The 20,906-nt window shown below is 42.1% G+C and overlaps 1 protein-coding gene across 1 annotated transcript in view; it reads left to right on the top strand.

Moving 5' to 3' along the window:
• Positions 1-20,906, top strand: part of LOC307160070 (uncharacterized protein) — a 719,517-nt gene that overhangs the window by 333,833 nt on the left and 364,778 nt on the right. The window contains exons 8-13 of the mRNA XM_079873884.1: positions 7,781-7,951; positions 8,073-8,246; positions 8,588-8,758; positions 9,074-9,247; positions 9,408-9,578; positions 14,853-15,026. Coding sequence (XP_079730010.1) covers positions 7,781-7,951; positions 8,073-8,246; positions 8,588-8,758; positions 9,074-9,247; positions 9,408-9,578; positions 14,853-15,026 — 1,035 coding nt within the window. The remainder of the gene's footprint in view (positions 1-7,780; positions 7,952-8,072; positions 8,247-8,587; positions 8,759-9,073; positions 9,248-9,407; positions 9,579-14,852; positions 15,027-20,906) is intronic.

Here is a 20,906-nt window from a genome sequence, read left to right as displayed (position 1 = left end):
CCCTAGCTACTCGCGCACCTGCGTGGGAAAAGCTTCCCGGGGTTTCGAGATGGGTGCTGAACATCATAAAAGAAGGCTATTCGCTGCAGTTTCGCCGACGCCCTCGCCGCTTCATGGCGCGCGTCGAGACCACGGTAGAATCGAAAGTAGCTCATCTACTTCGAGCCGAGATTTTGAAACTGTTGAGCAAAGGGGCTATAGAACCCCCATCTCAAGCTCAAAGCGAAGGGGGGCTTTACAGCAGATACTTCCTGGTGCCCAAAAAAGACGGGGGTCTCAGACCCATACTAGATCTGCGGCAGCTGAACAGAGCGCTTATGAAGCGCCAGTTCAGGATGCTCACAACCAGAAAAATCCTCGCGCACGTCCGCCAGGGGGACTGGTTTGTGTCAATAGATCTAAAGGACGCGTATTTTCAAATACAGATAGCGTCACGTCACAGGCGATTTTTGAGATTCGCCTTCGAGGGCCAAGCATATCAGTACACAGTCCTGCCTTTCGGCTTGTCCCTGGCACCCCGTACATTTACGAAGTGCATGGACGCAGCGCTCGCACCCCTCAGATTACGGGGCATACGAGTGCTGAACTATCTGGACGACTGGCTGATTCTAGCCCAATCTCACTCAGAGCTCGTAGAGCACAGGACCATTTTACTCGATCACCTCGAGAATCTCGGCCTCGCAGTGAACTGGGAAAAGAGCTCGCTTTTCCCCAGACAGATTATATCTTTTCTGGGAATAGAGCTGAACTCGCTACTAATGACAGCACGCCTGTCATCTCAGCGCACACTGGACATTCGGCGCGCAGCCGGCTCGTTCCGCTGCGGCGCGATAGTCCCTCTCAAAGCCTTTCAAAGGATGCTCGGCCTGATGGCCTCAGCATCTTCAGTTCTCCAGTTGGGCCTTCTGCGCATGCGCCCACTGCAGTTCTGGCTCAGAAAGAGAGTACCACGCACAGCGTGGGCCTCCGGTCGGCTTCGCGTCAAGGTCAATCAAGCGTGCATTGCAGCTCTGAAACCTTGGGAGGCAGAAGACTGGTACCAATCAGGTGTAAGCCTGGGGACTTCCTCGAGAGTGATGGTGGTGTCCACGGACGCATCCACCTCGGGATGGGGAGCGCTGCTCGAGGGCAGACCGCTTTTTGGCCAATGGTCAAAGCAGGAGAAGCTCTTACATATCAACTGCCTCGAAATGTTGGCAGTGAGCAAAGCGCTCACGCGCTTTTGTCCCCTCATAAAGGGACACCACGTGCTAATACGTTCAGACAACGTCTCAGTGGTGTCCTACATAAATCGCCAGGGCGGCCTCAGGTCCCTGACTCTGTACAGGCTAACCAGGCGCCTCCTGATATGGGCCCGCAGCAACCTGCTCTCGCTGAGAGCAGCGCACGTGCCAGGGCTTCTAAATATAGGACCAGACAGACTGTCCAGGAACCAGGTTCCGACAGGAGAATGGTCTTTGCACCCACAGACAGTCCAGCTGCTGTGGAAGAAATTCGGCAGAGCGGAAGTAGACCTGTTTGCGTCTCAAGAAAACGCTCACTGTCCAGAATTTTTCTCGAAGAGCAAGGACGCGCTGACCCACGAGTGGCCTCGCCGTCCTCTCTACGCTTTTCCCCCCGTCTCCCTCCTGACTCAGGTGGTAGAACGGGTCAGGGAAGAAGGATGCTCAGTGCTGCTTGTAGCCCCACTTTGGATGAGCCAACCTTGGTTCCCAATTGTGATGCAGTTAGCAAGCACCGCCCCGTGGCCAGTGCCTCTGAGGAGGGATCTCCTCTCTCAAGCCAACGGCTCGATTTGGCATCCTCACCCAGAGCTGTGGTCCCTGCATGTGTGGGCCATCAACGGGTACCCGCTGACCTCCCACAGGGAGTGTTAAACACTATCACACAGGCCAGAGCTCCGTCTACGCGACGTCTCTATGCCTCAAAATGGTCAGTGTTCTCTAGCTGGTGCACAGCTCGTGGTGTGTCACCCCTGCATTGCGGTGTGACGGAGGTTCTCTCCTTCCTACAGGAGCTGTTGGATAAGGGCAGGTCCCCTTCCACGCTCAAAGTCTATGTAGCGGCCATAGCAGTGTTCTCTTCGACCACGCTCGGCCAGTCTATTGGAAGGAACGATTTAGTCATTCGCTTCCTTCGAGGAGCTAAGAGACTGAATCCTCCCAGACCTCCCACAGTCCCTATATGGGACCTTTCTACGGTACTGGAAGCCATGAAAGGTCATCCATTTGAGCCCTTGCAGGAGATTGATCTTAAACACCTGTCTTTCAAGACGGCGTTTCTTCTGGCTCTCGCTTCAGTGAAGCGCATAGGGGACTTACATGCGCTCTCAGTAAGCGCGACGTGCATGGAATTTGGGCCGAATGACTCTAGAGTTATACTCAAACCTAAGCACGGTTATGTTCCTAAATCCCTCAATACACCGTTCAGAGCACAGGTCATTTCCCTGTCTGCCCTGCCGGTCACTGAAGGAAATATGGACGAAAGCTCCCTTTGCCCAGTCAGGGCGTTAAGAGCTTATGTGTCTCGCTCGTCTGTTTTCAGACAGACGGAGCAGCTCTTTGTTTCGTTCAGCGGGCGTTCTAAGGGACTAGCCGCTTCGAAACAGACCCTATCCAGATGGGTAGTGGACGCAATAGCGCTAGCTTACACAACCAAGGGCATGCAGTGCCCGCTGGGTGTCAAAGCGCACTCCACGAGAAGCATGGCTTCATCGTGGGCATGGTCAAGTGGGATTGCCTTGCAAGATATTTGTATGGCGGCAGGCTGGGCCTCTCCGTCTACATTTATAAGGTTTTACAACCTAGAGGTTCCCGCACTACAGGCCAGACTACTGTCGGTCTAGTATGGCCAAAATCTCATAACTGGCGCTGTCAGTTATGCAGCTATTGAGTATTGCAATCCTTGCTCTATGCTGCTATAAGGAAGATAGTGGCTAACCCCCCTCTCTTCCAGGATTCCCTGTGAGTCCCCTGGGTGATTATGTACTGTATGAACTCCGGGCTGTCGCCCTTAAGTCTATGGTATCAGATCCCAGCACGCACGGCGTTTTACAGTAGGTTCCCCTAGCGTATTCTACGCAGTACGAGAGTATCTCTCGTAAGAGAACGTACTCGGTTACTAACGTAACCTCGGTTCTCTCTAGAGAGAGGAACGAGTACTGCGTATCCTGCCGTGCCTGCACGCGCTCTGGTTGCTTCGACGATGAAAAACCAGAGAAATAATGCCTGCGAGCGGTATTTATAGACCTAAGCCACGCCCGTCTCGGCGGGACGTGACGCAGAGGGCGCGAAGCGCCCTCATTGGGTCTGACGTCACTCTAGGTCTCGCTCGATAGGCTTAAGCAGTTGCCAGCAGACCAGCCAATAGGCGCGCGAGCTGCCTCGCCTATGTCTGTATGCTGCCGCAACGCGTTTTACATTAATACAAAATTAAAGGATAATTTTTTGGCTTCAGTATTCTCGTGGAAAAGGATTTTCCCCTAGCGTATTCTACGCAGTACTCGTTCCTCTCTCTAGAGAGAACCGAGGTTACGTTAGTAACCGAGTACGTTTTAAATAAAAATGTTTTAAGTTACTTATAAAATATTATTAATCCGTCACTTTAAAAATAACGTCTCGGGTTATGACTGTAATCCTTCTTCCCTGAGAAAAGGGAACAAGACACTGCGTCCTGAGACACTTTGGGGAAATCCTGAGCGTGACTGATGACTGAAGTACTGTATAATCATGGCAATCGTATTGGCCGACGACAGCCATAACATCACTACTAGTGCGACCAGGAAGTATAAAAGGGTGCCTAGGGAACATGCCATCCACTTCTTCGTCTGAAGGGACTGTGCAGGGAGCCCAGAGGCATGGCAGCGAGACGCAGTGTCTCGTTCCCTTTTCTCAGGGAACAAGGGTTTCAATCATAACCCGAGACGTTTGCCAATCATGGTTGTGACAAGCACAAACACATTTACTACTGGTACGCACCAGGCTGTCAGAAGCACTACCTCCTAAGGCCACTGCCTGAGCTTCATGCTTTAATGAGGGAGCACCTTTGTGATTTCACACGAAGGACTTGACCCAGAGCCAGCTCAAAGGCCTGGACACCACAACCCCGCTTAGAGGGGGGTTCCTTTAAGGGGGTTTGGCCCAGACCCAAAGGGCTCTAGCCTGCTACTTCTCAGGGGGACCAACGTCAACCCCCATACCAGGGAGGCTATCATGCTCTATCAGCTGAAGCCAATAACCTGCTTTCTTTGAAGAATGAACCTGATCACAATCTCTAAATAGAGACAGATACTGCCTCCACGGGGCTATGGGGAGTGGAGGCCTCAGCAGGCTGACTCTCGAAGAAGAGGAGGCCTGCAACACTCACACCAATGTGGTCTCTTGTGTTTTCTCTTACAATGTGGGAAACAGCTAAGCTCAGATATACACCACACAGAGCTCAGGGAGCGAAGGGCCTACAAAACAACTCTCTGTTATGAGAGAGAGGCGTCTTATTTAAAGGGATACTTCAGGATTTAGCATTAAGCTTTGTATTAGTAGAAAACCTGTAGTATTTTCGAATTACCGTGCTTTCCACCCTCATATCCCCCTGAGATGAGAGATTTATGCATTTTTTGTCTGGAAAAAATCCTCCGATGACGCAAAAATCGTCATTTTGCGTCATCGGAGGATTTTCTGGCCAGAGGCTAAAGACTACAGCTAGTAGGAGGGGCTGTCCCGCATGTTTTCAGCTCGCCCATAGGAGGTGGGATCTCACTCACAGAATGTACACAGTATCGGCCGTCTTTCTTTGGAAGCTAAGCTAGCAGGCTCTTGTTCTGTGGAGAAAGCTGAGTAGTAGGAGAAAGCTGAGTATTAGGGGTTACCATCCTCTTTTTCCCGGACATGTCCGGCCGTCGAGATCGTCCAAAATGTCCGGGATTCGGCTTTTGCTTTCTGCAGTCGCCATTCATTGTTTACATGCACACCTTTTGTTTCAATCTAACTGAATTCATTCCGATTGGTGAATCTGAATGTAGTGTTTACATGAACGCTAAACAAGTGATCGGTTGATGTGCGTTTTAACATTGCTAAGAAAATTCCCGCTCCTCCGTGAGAGATAGGAGACCGGCGCGTCTCACTAATGACGCCACCGGCCTCGCGCCGTTCTCCCGCGCCCCTCAGCCTCGTCCTACTCGCCACAGTAAACATGATGAATGGTGACTGTAGAACGCAAAAGCCGAATCCCGGACATTTTGGGCGATCTCGATATCCCGGGCAAACTCGTCACGGAGACTCACAAGTAGCCTAACCTTGTTTTCAACTGCGCTCTCTAACCGGAAGGCGTGGCCTCGTAGAGCAGCGAAGCAAGTGCATTCTGGGAGTTGTTGTCTTTCATCCACATAAGCCAAAAATACATTTTCTGGCTTTTCTCAGTCTAGAAAACTCCAAATTCAAAAATTTCTTCACATTTCTTCTACATAAATGACCTATTTTAAATACACATTCATCTTTCCAGAGGTGAAGTATCCCTTTAACTCAACCTGCAAAGACACAGCTGTTTGCATGGAGCTCTGAGGGATGGAGGCTTCAGCAGGATGACTCAAGAAGAAGAGGATGCCTGCCACATGGAATGCAACTAAGCTCAGATACCTAACACAGAGCGAAGGGTCTAAAGGAAAACTCTCTGTTATGAGAGAGAGGCCTCTTCTCTAACTCTACCTGCAAAGAGTATCTGTTTGCATGGAGGTCTGGGGAATGGAGGCCTCAGCATGACGACTCTTTGATTAGAGGAAGCCTACAACTCCCATATAGCTTAGCAATGAGGTCACAGGTGACATATTCAGCATGACAAACCTTAAAATAAAGGGGAGTACTAAAGTCTGTATCTGGGACAGCCTTGTCGTTTGAGGGAGGCTTTAACTGGAGGCCGGTCACCTTGACACGTCTTGCTTGCTCGGAATATAGAGGCCATAAACCCTGTGAAGGCCTGATATGATTCAACCAGGGGTGAAGTACTCTGCATAATGACCCTCTTAAACGAGGGAAGTACTACCTAGGCTTACCCGGCGGCTATCAGTGAAACAAGGCACTCTGTAGAAATACCCTCTTCACAGAGGGGAGTACTATCTACGCTTCTTTGGAGACAACATAAAGCCCTGTAGGGCTTTGTCACACAATGCTCACTTCAGAGCCCTTGGGAGCTGCTATCACAACGTTATTAGAAGGTTTTACACCCGCTCAACCTGAGGCACTTACTGGAGGCCCAGAGAGGGCCAACAACTCACAAAAGCGCATACAGCTCTGAAAGGAGGTTCCTGAACCAGACTGCTTACATAAACCACTGGTGACATAGCTAGCTTAGCCTTCTTCAGGGGAGGTGCTGGCATCTGCATTTAGAGCAGCCTGATTCTCATGAGGCTCCTCTCTTCAGAGCTAACATCCAAGGATATCTAGGGCATATCCTCGGGCTTGTGCATATAGGCTCTAGGGAGCAACATACTCTTCAAAATGACTCTCTAGAACGAGAGGAGTAACATTAGCTCGACCTGAAGGCCTGTTCACACCGGGACGAATTTTGCGCGCGATATTCGCCGACGTTTAACGCCTCATGACTAAACAAAGGGCGCCAATGTGAGTGTGCACACCGACTCGAAAAACGCCTCGGGTTCGTTTTTTTGGTTTGACGCACCGCGTCAAAAACTATCCGACCAATGAGATTGGAGCTTTTGCTCACATGTCTGGAGCTTCTGAAGTTACAGTAAAACACAACTTGGGGAGCTCAAACACAAAACGGTCTTGCCGAGCACACATACGTAACGGCCAAGTTATACGCCAAGTAGCGTCTACACTGCCGGGAAGAAATAAGACGAGGAAGATGCAAGGCAAGATGAATGTAGAGCTGCTGGTCTCGGTGTCGGAACATAAAGAACTATATGACAAACGCGACAGCGAATACAAAAATCTTGATAAAAGAGAACTGTTATGGAGTGGTATTGCAGAGCAAATGGGCCTTGATGGTGAGTTTCATTTCACTTAATTGCATGTTCACTCGGCTCATCGTCAGCGAAAATCGCTTGGGTGTGAAAACAAAAAACGCGTTGAAAAACGCTGGCGAATAACACGCGCCGATATTCGTCCCGGTGTGTACGGCCCTTGAGACTCAAAATACCAACTTTGACAGTGCATCCTCTCCCAGCAGCTCACCCTCGTCAGCCACTGAGGGCCGCAAGAGATTTACACCTCTCACAAACTCCTCAGCAAGCTCCATCTGAGATCCCCACTATCTCAGTCTCCTCTCTACCTCTTCCCTAGAGAAGAGAGACAGACGAGAGCAGAGCGTTTTCACTAACAAAACGCTCACAGTTCGTGCACGCGGACCCCTCAAGGACCGAGCATGCGAGCTCCTCACCCAGACAGCAGAGGACATGAGTGTCACCAGATGTCTGAAATCTTTTACACGGGTCGGCACACTTCCTGAAGTGCTTGTAAAAAGCCGTGATATTCTCTTCACAGTACCAGCAACACAGTCCCTGAAAAGGGAAACGAAAAGAGGATGACACGTTCTCTAGGCGCCCTTTTATACTTCCTGGTCGCACTAGTAGTGACGTCATGGCTGTCGCTGGCCAATACGATTGCCGTGATAACACAGTACTTCAGTCATCAGTCACACTGAGGTGTTCTCCAAAGCGTCTCAGGACGCAGTGCAAGTTCCCTTTCGAAAGGGAACTAAAGGCTCTTTGAAAAACTTGTGAAAATTCATTATATGGCACGTAATGTCAATGTACTTCCTCTATCTCCAGGTTTTTGAGTCCTCCTGCAGATAAAGCCTGTCAGTATGTGAGAACAATTGTGCGTGATAACCCGTTACTCCTGAGAAAACTGAATCTGAGTGAACGTAAACTAGGAGACACAGGAGTGAATCAGATCGCTGTTCTACTGCAGGATAAACACTGTAAACTCAACACACTGATGTGAGTATTTTACTTGGTCTAATACTTTACATGTAAAATATCTATAAAAATAACATTGTCATTGATCATAAAGAAAGTTTTAAGATTAACTGAAGAGTGTTTCCTTTTTCTTTCTCTTCAGGCTGAATAATAACAGTATTACAGCAGAAGGTTGTGCTGCTCTGACTTCAGCGTTTAATTCAAACCCTTCAAACCTGATAGAGCTGGATCTGAGTGAGAATAAACTAGGAAACTCAGGAATTGAGAAGATCTGTCCTCTGTTGGAAAATACACAATGCAGATTGACAAAACTGAAGTGTGTATTTTTATTTATCCACATTTCAATATGATAATATATATTGTAGTCTTGAAAATGATGAAGATTATTAAGGCTAAAATATTAGTTGCAGTATTATTAAATATTGTACTAAGCACTGTAAGTATGAATTAATATGTAAATCTGTATTAATGAGAAATTCAGTTTAATATGTTTATTTTAAGCTATTATTGGTTCATTTTCATGATTTTAATATGAAAATTTGAAATTTAGTTTGCTTGTTTTTTTAGTGTAGAACATGCACAATTTTTGGTCTGTTCTGATAAATTGTAGAATAACTGAATAATCGTCTGAATGTTACATTTTCCTTTCTGTTCTAGACTCTCAGACTGCAGTATCAGTGAAGAAGGTTATAAAGCTCTGGCTTCAGCTCTGAGATCAAACCCTTCACACCTGATAGAGCTGGATCTCAGAGGAAATGATCCTGGACAATCAGGAGTGAAGGAGCTCGATGATTTACTACAGGATGAACAATGTAAATTAAAGACCAGGTGATTAATGTCTTAAAATATTTCAAATAAGCCAACAAATGTGATATCTGCTATATGAAACTAAGGGGATTGGGAATTGGAGAGGAATTGCAATTAAAGGTTGAGGAATTTACAGCATACCTTTTACTGAAATTCAACAGTCACACAACTATATTTTGTGACACGAACCTTGTGATAAAACATAATTACATAATTTTGACTTTCTGATTAGACTTCTCCCAAACTAATTTGAAAATCAGTTAACACCATTTCTGTCTAATCCCAAAAAATTACATTTTGACAGAATTATCTAAAATACTCTTCTATGTTCTGTAGGTTTTTGAAAAGTGATGCTGCACAGGAAGCGTGTGAGTGTCTCACTAAAGTTCTGGGTAAAAGTCCATTATTACTGACAGAACTGGATCTGAGTGAAGATAAATTAGGAGATATGGATGGAGAGAAGCTCTCTGCTCTTTTGATGGACTCTCATAGCAAAGTGGAGAAAATCAAGTGAGTCAACATAATTTATACATTATAACTTCTTTGTTAATTCATTATATGAGACTATCAATACATGTGTGATCAAAATTGGAGACCTGCTGATCTGATGTGTGTTGAATATGTGCTGAAGTACAATCAGAACAATAATAAATGCTGTGTCTGTGTTTAGGCTGAATAATTGTGAGCTGACAGAGAAAAGCTGTTCAGTTCTAGCTACTGTTCTCTCCTCTAAAACCATCCTGAAAGAGCTGAACCTGAACAACAGCCGTCTGCTGAACTCTGGAGTCAAAGAGATCTGTGAGGGACTGAAGAATCATGTGTGTGAGCTGAAGATACTCAAGTGAGTACATTTCACCACATTTTAAGGATGTTTGATAACTTTTTTGTGCTGATCTAATACTAATATTTTGTTAGTGCTAGGTGCACATTTTAACTATGTTAAAGTTATTAAAATCAACCCAATGTTTACAAGTTTATTGTAATTAATTATACAAATGGTCTGTCTAAATATTCAAATCTGATTGGCTGGAAGTTTTGCAATAAAACAGTTTAATTCACACGTTCAGGTCAGGTTCGTTCTACAGACCCTTTCCAAAAAATTTGAATATCATGGAAAAGTTTATTTATTTCCATAATTCCATTCAAAACTTTAAACTTCCATAGATTATAGATTCAGGGCCCATAACTTAAACGATTTCAAGTATTTAGTTTGGGCTTCCAGATCATAAAACCCACGAAAACCGGATTTCAAAAAAATTAGAATATTACATGAAATCACACAGTAATTACACAGTGATACCATGGTCATTGAACCAGGTTTTGGTTATTTTGGCAGTGTGGGCAGGTGCAAATCCTGCTGGAAAATGAAGTCAGCATCTCCATAAATCTTGTCTGCTGCGGGAAGCATGAAGTGCTCTGGAAATGTCCTGGTAGACGGCTGCGTTGAGTGGACAGCACAGTGGACCAACACCAGCCGATGACATGGCTCCCCAAACCAACACAGACTGTGGAAACTTCACACTGGACTTCAAGCATCTTGGATTGTGTGCCTCTCCATTCTTCCTCCAGACTCTGGGACCTTGGTTTCCAAATGAGATGCAAAATTTGCTCTCATCAGAAAAGAGGACTTTGGTCCACTGTGCTTTATTAAATCCAGAGTCAACACAGCCGTCTACCAGGACATTTTCAGAGCACTTCATGCTTCCTTCATTTTCCAGCAGGATTTGCACCTGCCCACACTGCCAAAATAACCAAAACCTGGTTCAATGACCATGGTATCACTGTGTAATTACTGTGTGATTTCATGTAATATTCAAATTTTTTGAAATCCTGTTTTCGTGGGTTTTATGATCTGGAAGCCCAAATTATGTACAAATAAACAACTAAATACTTGAAATAATTTAAGTTGTGGGCCCTGAATCTATAATCTATGGAAGTTTAACGTTTTGAATGGAATTATGGAAATAAATGAACTTTTCCATGATATTCAAATTTTTTGAAAGGGTCTGTATATTAATGCACTGTTTTCATTTAAGCACACAAACATACATCACTCGCACACAGAGGGCCCTATCATACACCGGCGCAATGTGGCACCAGGCGCAACGCAAGTGTTTTTTGTTAGTTTCAGCCCAACACTGTTATCATTTTCGCGTCCTGCGCCGCGTTGTTTAAAAAGCAAATGCATTTGCGCCCATTTGTGCACCCATGGGCTGCTGGTCTGAAAACGAGGTGTGTTTAGGGGCATTGTTGGTGCGTTGGGTGAATTTGCAACAACTGAAAGACCATCTGACTTCTCAAAGTCTCACTGCCATAGTGATGTGATTGATCTGCAGGCTATTTTCCATAGCTCCTGACGTTACTGGAGTAGCTTTAAAAAATAATAAAAATCGAGGTAGCTACTGACATCACATCTTGTATGCCAAATGATACAAAATCCATGTATACAAAAAAATTCCAAAAGTGGCAAAAAGGCAAAAAAAATAAAATAAATATATATATATATATATATATAAAAAACAATCCGTCTGGAAACAATAGGGCCTTCGCCCTTTCAGGGCTTGGGCCCTAATAACAGATTTGCATAAGAGCGCTCTCTGACAAAGCACAGCAAAACATATGACACTTTGGCATGACACAAACCAAAACTAAGGATAAATTTAAGTCAGAGGGCTAAAATCAGGGTAGAATATGGCCATTTATTTCTAAATTATTACAGTTTTCGATGTAAAAACCAAACTAACGTTATAAGAGCCTGACTCCACCCACTGGCAATATTTGAAATATTTGGGGGCGTGCACCTGAGACCCGCAGTGACGGATTAATTGACAGCTGCTGTCAGACTCTAAAATGGAGAGTGACTGGAGTGACGCAAGTAGCTTGTCAACAGAGCTGTCATTTGAAGTCGAGGACTTTTCTCCCCCACCTTCAGCTGAAGTGGAGGAGGGTGAATTGTTTGTGGACGCAGGGCCAGAGCCATATCAAGTCGAGCCGCTGGCTCAAACTGCGGTCTTAACTTCCGCATCGCGATCGGCATCTGGCGATGCTAGCGAAGCAGCCGTGCAAGGGAGAATGGGGCCAGTGTCTGAGTGGTAAAACATTAGCATTATGGCTAAATTAGGCTAATTCTCATAGCAAATGCTAACGGAACTATCAAAAATTTAAAACCCATGCATTTAGGTTAATTTTGGTACGATTTAGTGTTAATAAAGCGAAAAACATATATTTCAAGTCTCCCTCTACAATTACAAATTATTGTGTCTCAACAGGTGCACCTGTGGGCACTGCAGCTCACTGTCCCTGGTAGAGAATGTTTGTTGTAGGGAGATACCCAAGGTATAGCTATGACATATGACAAGACCAGAGTGTTAAGTCCAGTTAATTCATTTAATAAGTACTATACACAAAACCAGGGTTCATACAGATAAATAGGTAAACAAAAATAAACAAATTAAACTAAATAAAGGTACAAAGTAAAGTGCAGCAGATGCAATGTCATTGTAGAGATTTAAAAATGTTTATAAATACTATTAGTTAATTAACTCACAAACTTCTGAGGTAATTTTCTCCAGGATTATTATTACTATTACGTTATTATTATTCCTCAAGCCCCGTTCATATGTCGCTAGTCTCTGTACTGTGAAGTCGCTTGTGGGTGTTCATAGTGCTGTCGCTCTAATGTGACTGGTAGACTGCACGTCTGGCCATATCAATTCAAAATACCATCACAAGTGATATATACAACTATATCATTTTAATTTGACTAGGATTTAGGCTCAAAAGAAACAGTATGCTGTTGGGAGAGTGTTTTTATATTACCATAGCAGTGTTCAGTGGATTAAATCATTTAGCCTACTGGATTAACGATCGATCAATCAACAGATTAACTCATACTGTCAAAAATTACTAAAACGTCATTCGAATTTGACAAATAATCAATTTTCTTGTCCCTAATAGTCAACATAATGCAGGGGAAACTGTAAAATGAACTGCAGCAGTGCTAAACTTGCATCATAATTACAACACTCGAACTAAATGTGTGAATTAAACTCACTGAGACTGTCGACAGTTTCTTTTCCATGCATCATTTTATTATATCCATGTATGTGGTTACAGTCAAATCATATAAAACAGTGAAATCGCCCTCGAACTCTTCTTGCCTGCACTCGAGACGGTGACGTGAGCTGAGCTCCTCTGAAAGTCTTCTTTCCTATTGGTTGTCGCTCGTGAAAATCGCTTCTCATTTGCATAAAGTTGAAATTTCTGAACTTTTGTCGCGCGTCTCGTGTCGCTTGACACGCCCACATTCTGTCGCCAACGGTCACTGTCGCTCGTGTCGCCGGAAGTCGCCAGCGCTCCATTGAAATGAATGGGATCATGTCGCTTTGTCGCTGGGTGTCGCTGGCGGTGTGAATGGGGCTTCACAGGGTCGCAATACGGCATAAAGTACATGCATCTGATGAGTTTTATCGTTGATGTCAATAGCGCGCGCTCTCTGTAGGCATATTCATATTTTGCTGCTATGTGAAAAAATCCAGCAAAATGCGCCGGTGCGTTTGTCGACCCCAGAGGATTAACTTTAGCCTAACCATAAAAAGTGATTAAAATATATATGATCACTCACATCAAGATGCCGCTGAGGTGGTGGAGTCCATGCAGGAGGAGCAGCAATTGGCACAGCATCCCTTTTCAGTGCGAGCTGTGTGGAGAAGCCCATTTCCACCTCTAATGCGTTGGAGAAGCAATCCCGCGTAAAATGCAGGTTGCACACTTGAGCTCTAGGCGGGAACTCACGGTCTTCCAGGCCAAGTGCATGCAACCACTGGTGCCTAATTTCCAAGTCTGCTGGAAAGCTATGCAGTCCAGCAGTGCTGTTGCAACCAGCAACACTACACCTACGTACCATCCTGACCACTGTACTGAATACAGATAAATCTACGCTAACTTGAAGCTATCCTAACTGATGCAATACTATGCTACTAACTAACTATGCTTCTAACAATACTACACTAACAACTATGCTAATTAACTACCTAGGCTACACAAAATAATCTAAATAACTATATAAATGCTATGCTAAATAAATGCTAAAATACTCTATCCTCAGGATCAACTGAATGCTGGATTGTAAAGTATGTGAAGTTCGTGGCTCTATTGTTGTAGTAAACTTGCACAACGTTCTTGAATGAATAATTTATTAGATGTACGCCGGTCTGTTATTGTATGGACATCGACTTTACATTTTCATACTAAACATGACGTGGAACAAAACGAACAGTGATTGTTTGCATTACATGTCAGTAAGTCCTTGGCTGATATTTTTATTCTTAAATACATGTAAGTGAATGTGTTTTGTCATTTAAGAAACCTTTATAATGATCATGATTCATGTTAGTTGATCTATACCGCACAATGTTAGCACGCACCGCAGTCAGATTTAGGCCTACAACTTGTCAATTCATCCAAAGTGGCCAGTGAAGTGTGAGAAGAATAGAGTAAATTTTATAGTTACCTACACAATGTTTATCTAAACACGTCATTAATTTAAAATTGAAAGGATTGTTATTGCCGCTTCCATAGACATCAATGTGTATTTTACAATCTATAAATGTTGTTGTTGCTAGTACTTATGTGTATTTAATTGTCTATCTAAAATGAAACCTATTTTATTAAACCTAAAATAAGCCTTATGTGGTTGAAAACACTGAATAGTTGTGATATAATGTAACAGTGCTGAGCGCGTCTGTCTCTGGCTCAGAGCCAACCAACGCGCAAACGCAAATTTGAATTTAGAAGTTGATGATCACGTGATCAGAACGTTTTAATCACACTGGTGTGAACAATCATACGCGTCAAAGGGTTAACTAGCGGTCACATGCGGTGATGATGCTTCTTACGTCCGTTTCGGAGAACCACAGGACAAATATTTCAACAGACAGCTGAGGCATTTAAGCGGCACCGAAATCTGCGTTTTGATTCGGTCCGGTTACATTTCGGTTACTTAGGTACTGGTTCCAAATCGGTGCCGGTTTCGGTACCCAACTCTACCCGTAATTAATTAATCATAACTACTGTACAAAGTAAAATTTTATATGAAATTGTATTTTTTCTGTAGACTTTCAGACTGCAGTATCACAGAAGAAGGTTATAAAGCTCTGGCTTCAGCTCTGAAATCAAACCCTTCACACCTGATAGAGCTGGATCTCACAGGAAATGATCCCGGACAATCAGGAGTGAAGGAGCTCGATGATTTACTTCAGGATCAGAAGTGTTCACTGAAAACACTGAGGTGAGTACTATTAAAACAACACTCAATAGTCTTAATACTGTTTTTGCCAAAAGAGAATTCAACTGTCAAAAACACATTTATAAATTAGATTTTGAAAAGACAAAAGGCCGTTTCACAAGATTATGAACATACCCAACTGAAATGGCATGTAAGCTGTGTCCCAATGTGAAGGCTGCATCCTCCGAAGGCCGTATTTGAAGGCCGATTGGCCGCATTTGAAGGCCGATTGGTCCGTGTACGTTTTGATAGTTTGTTTTTTCGTTTGAAACACAAAACAAAATAACGAGAAACCACCTGTTTTTCGTTTGTCGTTTCAAACCAAAAACAAAGAAACGGTAAAAAAAGAGCCGTTCTCCCGTTTTTGGTTCTGAATCCAAAACCGAAAAATGACAAAACCAAAATCAAATAACGGTCCGATTTTGGTTTTTTGAAATTCCTTTTTCCATTTTTCCGTTTGAAGATCTACATTGAAACAGAGCCATAGAGAGAAAGAGTTGCGACACTCTTTGATGTCGCCGCTATGGCTGTCACGTGGTTCATGTAAGCCCCAATAGTTCCAAAACATACGCTGGCTGTCATGTTCTTCTATGGGACAGACAGCAGCGATTGCATTATTGAACGGTAAATATAAAATAAAACACACCCCAAGTACTTTTCCAGCTGTTATTGCATTTTGTTAATGTCAGTTTTGCATTTGGAGACAGGTTTTAGGCTATATTTTTGGAGGGAAAAGCTAGTGTTCATGTTCGCATGGGTAGTAGCACTGGCTTTAGCGGCTCTAACTTAACTTTTCCATATCATTCATCTGATGATGGACGTCTCATGATATTTATTTTAGCACAACTGGGCTGTATTAGGCTATTGATTCCCGTGATTTTGCTTATAAATTTTGATCCAGCCATTAGCCTACCTTCGTGATCACGCAGAGGTCTGCCGTGGCGGTCCGTTCAGAGTTCGCTTAAGCTAGCTCACTTCTTCTGATGAAAGTGGCCACCCCAGGACCACAACGTGAAACATTATCATGTTAAGACTAAGAATATTATTTTAATATTAAGCTATACACATTATCAAAACTATAACAGATTAAAAACGAATTTAAGCATTGCTGATACAAATTAAGGTTTTCAAATAAACTATTTTTATTAAACAATGACAGACAACAAAAATGTGTGCTTGTGTGAACAAGAAAAGCAAAAACCAGGGGCAGGTGATCCATGAAACAGACAGGACTGGTGATGGCCATAACAATCCTAGAGGTCCAGCATTGTTCTCACAAGCCGCTTCACTCAAGACAATAAAACATAATGAAAAGTTAGTATATCCCAAAAAATTAAATTAAATAAAAGTTGCTATAAAGGTGGCAGCGATTCATTACCGAACTCTTAACTGACGAAGTCGCGCTAGCTAACTAGCTATGTTAGCAGGCAGTGCTTGAAAATTGGTTGAAACAACTAACATAAAATATAAATAATTACGCTGTGCATGTACAAATGAAGACCAGTATAAGCATCGCAAAGGGCCTCTGATACAAAATAGACAGTTGACAATTCAAAAGAGGTCGATATTTCAACAACTTAACTCTGGAACAACTCGACGCGCAGCAATGTAAGTGAATGGGGTCCAACGCCAAAATGACAGTGTTTAGAACTATTCCGATCTTCAAATCCCGGAAGTAGGCGGTTAAAAGCGCCGCCATTATTTACAACGGAGGTCTATGGGAGTGTCGCAACTCTTTCTCTCTATGGCTCTGCATTGAAATATAGACAGGTTGGCCACGTGACCCGGAAGTAATAGTAAATATGGCCTATCAAAATAAAAGCCAAGCTTTTAGAACGGTCATAATATTCAGCGCTAATGTTATACCAGAGTAACGTTAAAGGAAGAAAAATCAATATAAATAAATAGCCTTACATAAACCGGACCGGAATAAATATGTTAGCAACAGTAGTTTATTACAGCTATTTAATATCCAGACATCACCAGTCACGTTTAATGAGCGCATTGTTTGGCTCAATTTGTGTGTGCAGAGTTGTTACTGTTAGCGCTATATTATATAGTTAAATGTATATTTAATGTGGTTTCCACCGTAATGGATAACTGTTCCCCCTTTCTACCAGCAGGTGGCAGTATTTAAATGACTGATTAACACTGTATAACGTGAGCGAGGTAACAGCGTGTCCTTGGGCTTTTTGAAAATAGATATGATGCGTTAGGATAAAATTATATTTGAGGACCAACACAAGTTTTACGAGGGTGTCAATCGAATGGCAAAGACGAGATAGGGACGGATATTATTAGGCCTACGCATGACGTCACGTGGGAATTCACGTTGACAAGTATTCATTCAATCGCTGTCAGTTCGCTGTCCATTACGGTGGAAACCACATTAAATATAAATTTAATTATATAATATAGCGCTAATAGTAACAACTCTGCACACACAATAAGTTCTTAGGTTAACCTATATTACCAACTGTATTGAGTCAAACAATGCGCTCATTAAACGCGACTGGTGATGTCTGGATAGGCACGATATTAAATAGCTGTAATAAACTACTGTTGCTAACTACTTTATGTTTGCAAAATATCGAACAAGTACCCCTAGCTTTATCTACAATATCTAAATTCTCAAAAGTATCAGGATTAAAACTAAACGTTAAAAAATGTGAAATTCTGCCCCTAAAAGACAGCAGCCAATCTGAAATATGTAATATCTCGCTCAAAAACACTATAACTTATCTTGGTATTAAAATATCGAGAAATCCTAGAGAAACTCTGGACCTATATGCTCCCGGTGACTCAGACCATCAAAACCAAATTTAATTGTTGGTCTGCCAGAGATCTATCCATATATGGCAGAGTTCTGTTAAGTAAGGCAGAAGGGATGTCAAGAGCAGCTTATGTTTTCTCATCTCTAGATGTTCCAAAATCCACTTGTTCCCAATTTGATAAAATTCTCTTCAAATTTATATGGAAGAATAAGCCTGACAAGGTTAAAAGGTCTGTTCTCTCAAACCCTCTGGCTGAAGGTGACATTTACTTCATTTAACCAAATTATAAAAATCAACTGGATTAAAAGATTCCTCAAGTGTCCAAATAGTATGTGGAATATTATTCCAAACAGCTTATTTGAAACTATTGGTGGTCTTAACTTTCTATTGATATGTCCTTTTTCGGTAGGAAAACTCCCCGTGAAATTAAGCAATTTTCATAAACAAACCTTGTTACGTTGGAATCTTATCTTTAAACACAATTTCTCCCCTCACAACTGTATTCTTTGGAACAATGCATATATACTACACAAAAACAAAACACTCTTTCTGAATAATTGGTTTATGAGTAATCTGAATACAGTAAACAATCTGCTAAATACAAAAAAAATGAATTTTATTCTTATGAGCACTTCATGGAAAAATATGGTATTGATACATCTCAAGAAGAATTCGAAATGGTGATTGAGTCTATTCCTGTTAGTCTTGTTTCTTTAGCACAGAGCATACAGACAGATACTTCTCTATCTGTAACAGTCGTTCTCCTGCTATTTCTGGCATACCACTTACAGATAAGAGATGTAACAATACATTTATTAGAAACATACTTGATCCTACCAGTACTCCTGTAAACACCGATGGACTTTACTGGTCAAGAAACTATGGAACATGATCTTCCTGCTACCTCATCAGTATATTATTGTAAATAAAATCAAAGAAGTTTTATTCAAAATTGTTCACAGGTATTACCCTTCAAAAGCAAACATCTGTACTTTTTTTCCAACTGTGTGTAACATTTGTACATTCTGTGGCTGTGAAGGAGAAACCATTGAGCATGTTTTTGTTGATTGTCCCCTTGTAGCTTCCTTTTGGTCCCATTTACAAAGATTTATTTCCCAAAAGATAAAAAAAGAATATTTCTCTAAGCAAATTTGAAATACTTCTTATAGTCACTGAGCCATATTTATCAGCCAATGAAAAATATGTAATTAACTTAATTATTTTAGCTAAATATTATCTGCACAAAATGATTTGGCAAAGAAGCAAACCCTCCTTTTACAATTTCAAAATTACAGACCTTAAAAAATATTGTGACAGCATTGAAAAAAAAAAAAAAAAGAACAACAAATTAAACAAAACAATCAAATTATTTCATTATTTTAACTTTAATGCATAAGCAGACCCCTAAGTGTTTTTCATTTATGTTTCTATGTGTTTTGTTATTTTATTTCTATTTTATTTCTTTATTTTTTATTTTTTCACCTTGTTAAGATCAGATATATGAAGCTGTATATTGATTCAATTTCGTATACGTGTTAAAATTGTAATTTGACAAAATGTTAATAAAATTTGTAAAAAAAAAAAATAAAAAAAACTACTGTTGCTAACATATTTATTCCGGTCCAGGTTTATATAAGGCTATTTATTAATTGATTTTTCTTCTTCTAACGTTACTCTGGTATAACGTTAGCGCTGAATATTATGACCGTTCTAAAAGCTTGGCTTTTATTTTGATAGGCCATATTTACTATTACTTCCGGGTCACGTGGCCAACCTGTCTATATTTCAATGTAGATCTTCAAACGGAAAAATGGAAAAAGGAATTTTAAAAAAACAAAATCGGACCGTTATTTGATTTTGGTTTTGTCATTTTTCGTTTTTGGATTCAGAACCAAAAACGGGAGAACGGCTCTTTTTTTACCGTTTCTTTGTTTTTGGTTTGAAACGACAAACGAAAAACAGGTGGTTTCTCGTTATTTTGTTTTGTGTTTCAAATGAAAAAACAAACTATCAAAACGTACACGGACCCCGATTGCGTCACAGCGGCGCGACGAAGGACGTCCCAATTCAAAGGCTGCATCCTTGGAAGGTCGCATTCGAAGGCCGATTGCGTCACCGCGGCGCGATGAAGACTGTCCCAGAGCCATAGAGAGATTTCATCAGTTTTGCCGCGCTGAGGCGCGCTCATTTCATCAGGTGGAAAGCACTAACTGCTAATGGGGGTGTTTTCAGAATACCCTTGTTTCACTGTAACAGTCTGTCTTCAAAACACCCCCCTTGTTTTCACCTTTTTTGGATTAGTCCAACCCAGACTGTCCCAATTCAGTTCTGCATCCTCCGAAGTCCGTATTTGAAGACCGGTTGCGTCTTCGCGACGCGACGAAGGCTACCCTGATTCAAAAGCGACGCCAAACGCGTCCTTCGTTTCCCCGTGAAAGGAAGGATACATAAATGAACACTTAGCGGCCTATCCTACCCTATTCTACCCCATAACTCATTGCGCGCCGTTGACGACAGCATTTATTTATTTATTTATTTTTAAAGGCGGTCGAGACTAGAGATCGGTGGTGGACAGCAAATTCACATTTAAATGTAAGTATTATGTTTTCATTTATTTAAATGGCTAGTGAAACCGAGTTAAAGTTTATTATAAACTTCATCTTAACTCCTTCGTCACCATTGCGTGGCTTCATTTGTCAGGTAGTTTGAGGCAAAACTTGTGCTAATTTTAGTTTAACGACCTATTTGTAATATTTGCACTAGTCTATCTCACTTGTGTATTAGGCTAAAAGAAATATCCTAAAGAAGTAAGCCCACAACAATAAGAAAAGCAGTTGATAAGGCAATGGGGTTTCACTTTTATGTGTTTTTGTAGTGCTGTCATGCAAGCTATGTGGTTTTAACCAAATTTGAGTATATAGAAATATGATTTCTTAAGTATTTTGTATGCATGTCTTGATGTGTCATATTTTGCAGTGTTAACAATGCACTTAAGATTGCACCCCTGTGTTAAGCTTTTTTAGAGCAATTCAGGCGAAAAAAAAATACAAAGTAAGAAAGTTAATACACACGTCTTTGCTGAAATGTATTGTGCTGTTGTTGTTAACAA

This window comes from Squalius cephalus, assembly GCF_949319135.1.
Source record: "Squalius cephalus genome assembly, chromosome: 6".
In the NCBI taxonomy this organism is placed as follows: Eukaryota; Metazoa; Chordata; class Actinopteri; order Cypriniformes; family Leuciscidae; genus Squalius; species Squalius cephalus.
Note: the sequence above shows the minus strand (reverse complement) of the source record. Positions and strands in the feature narration are given on the sequence as shown.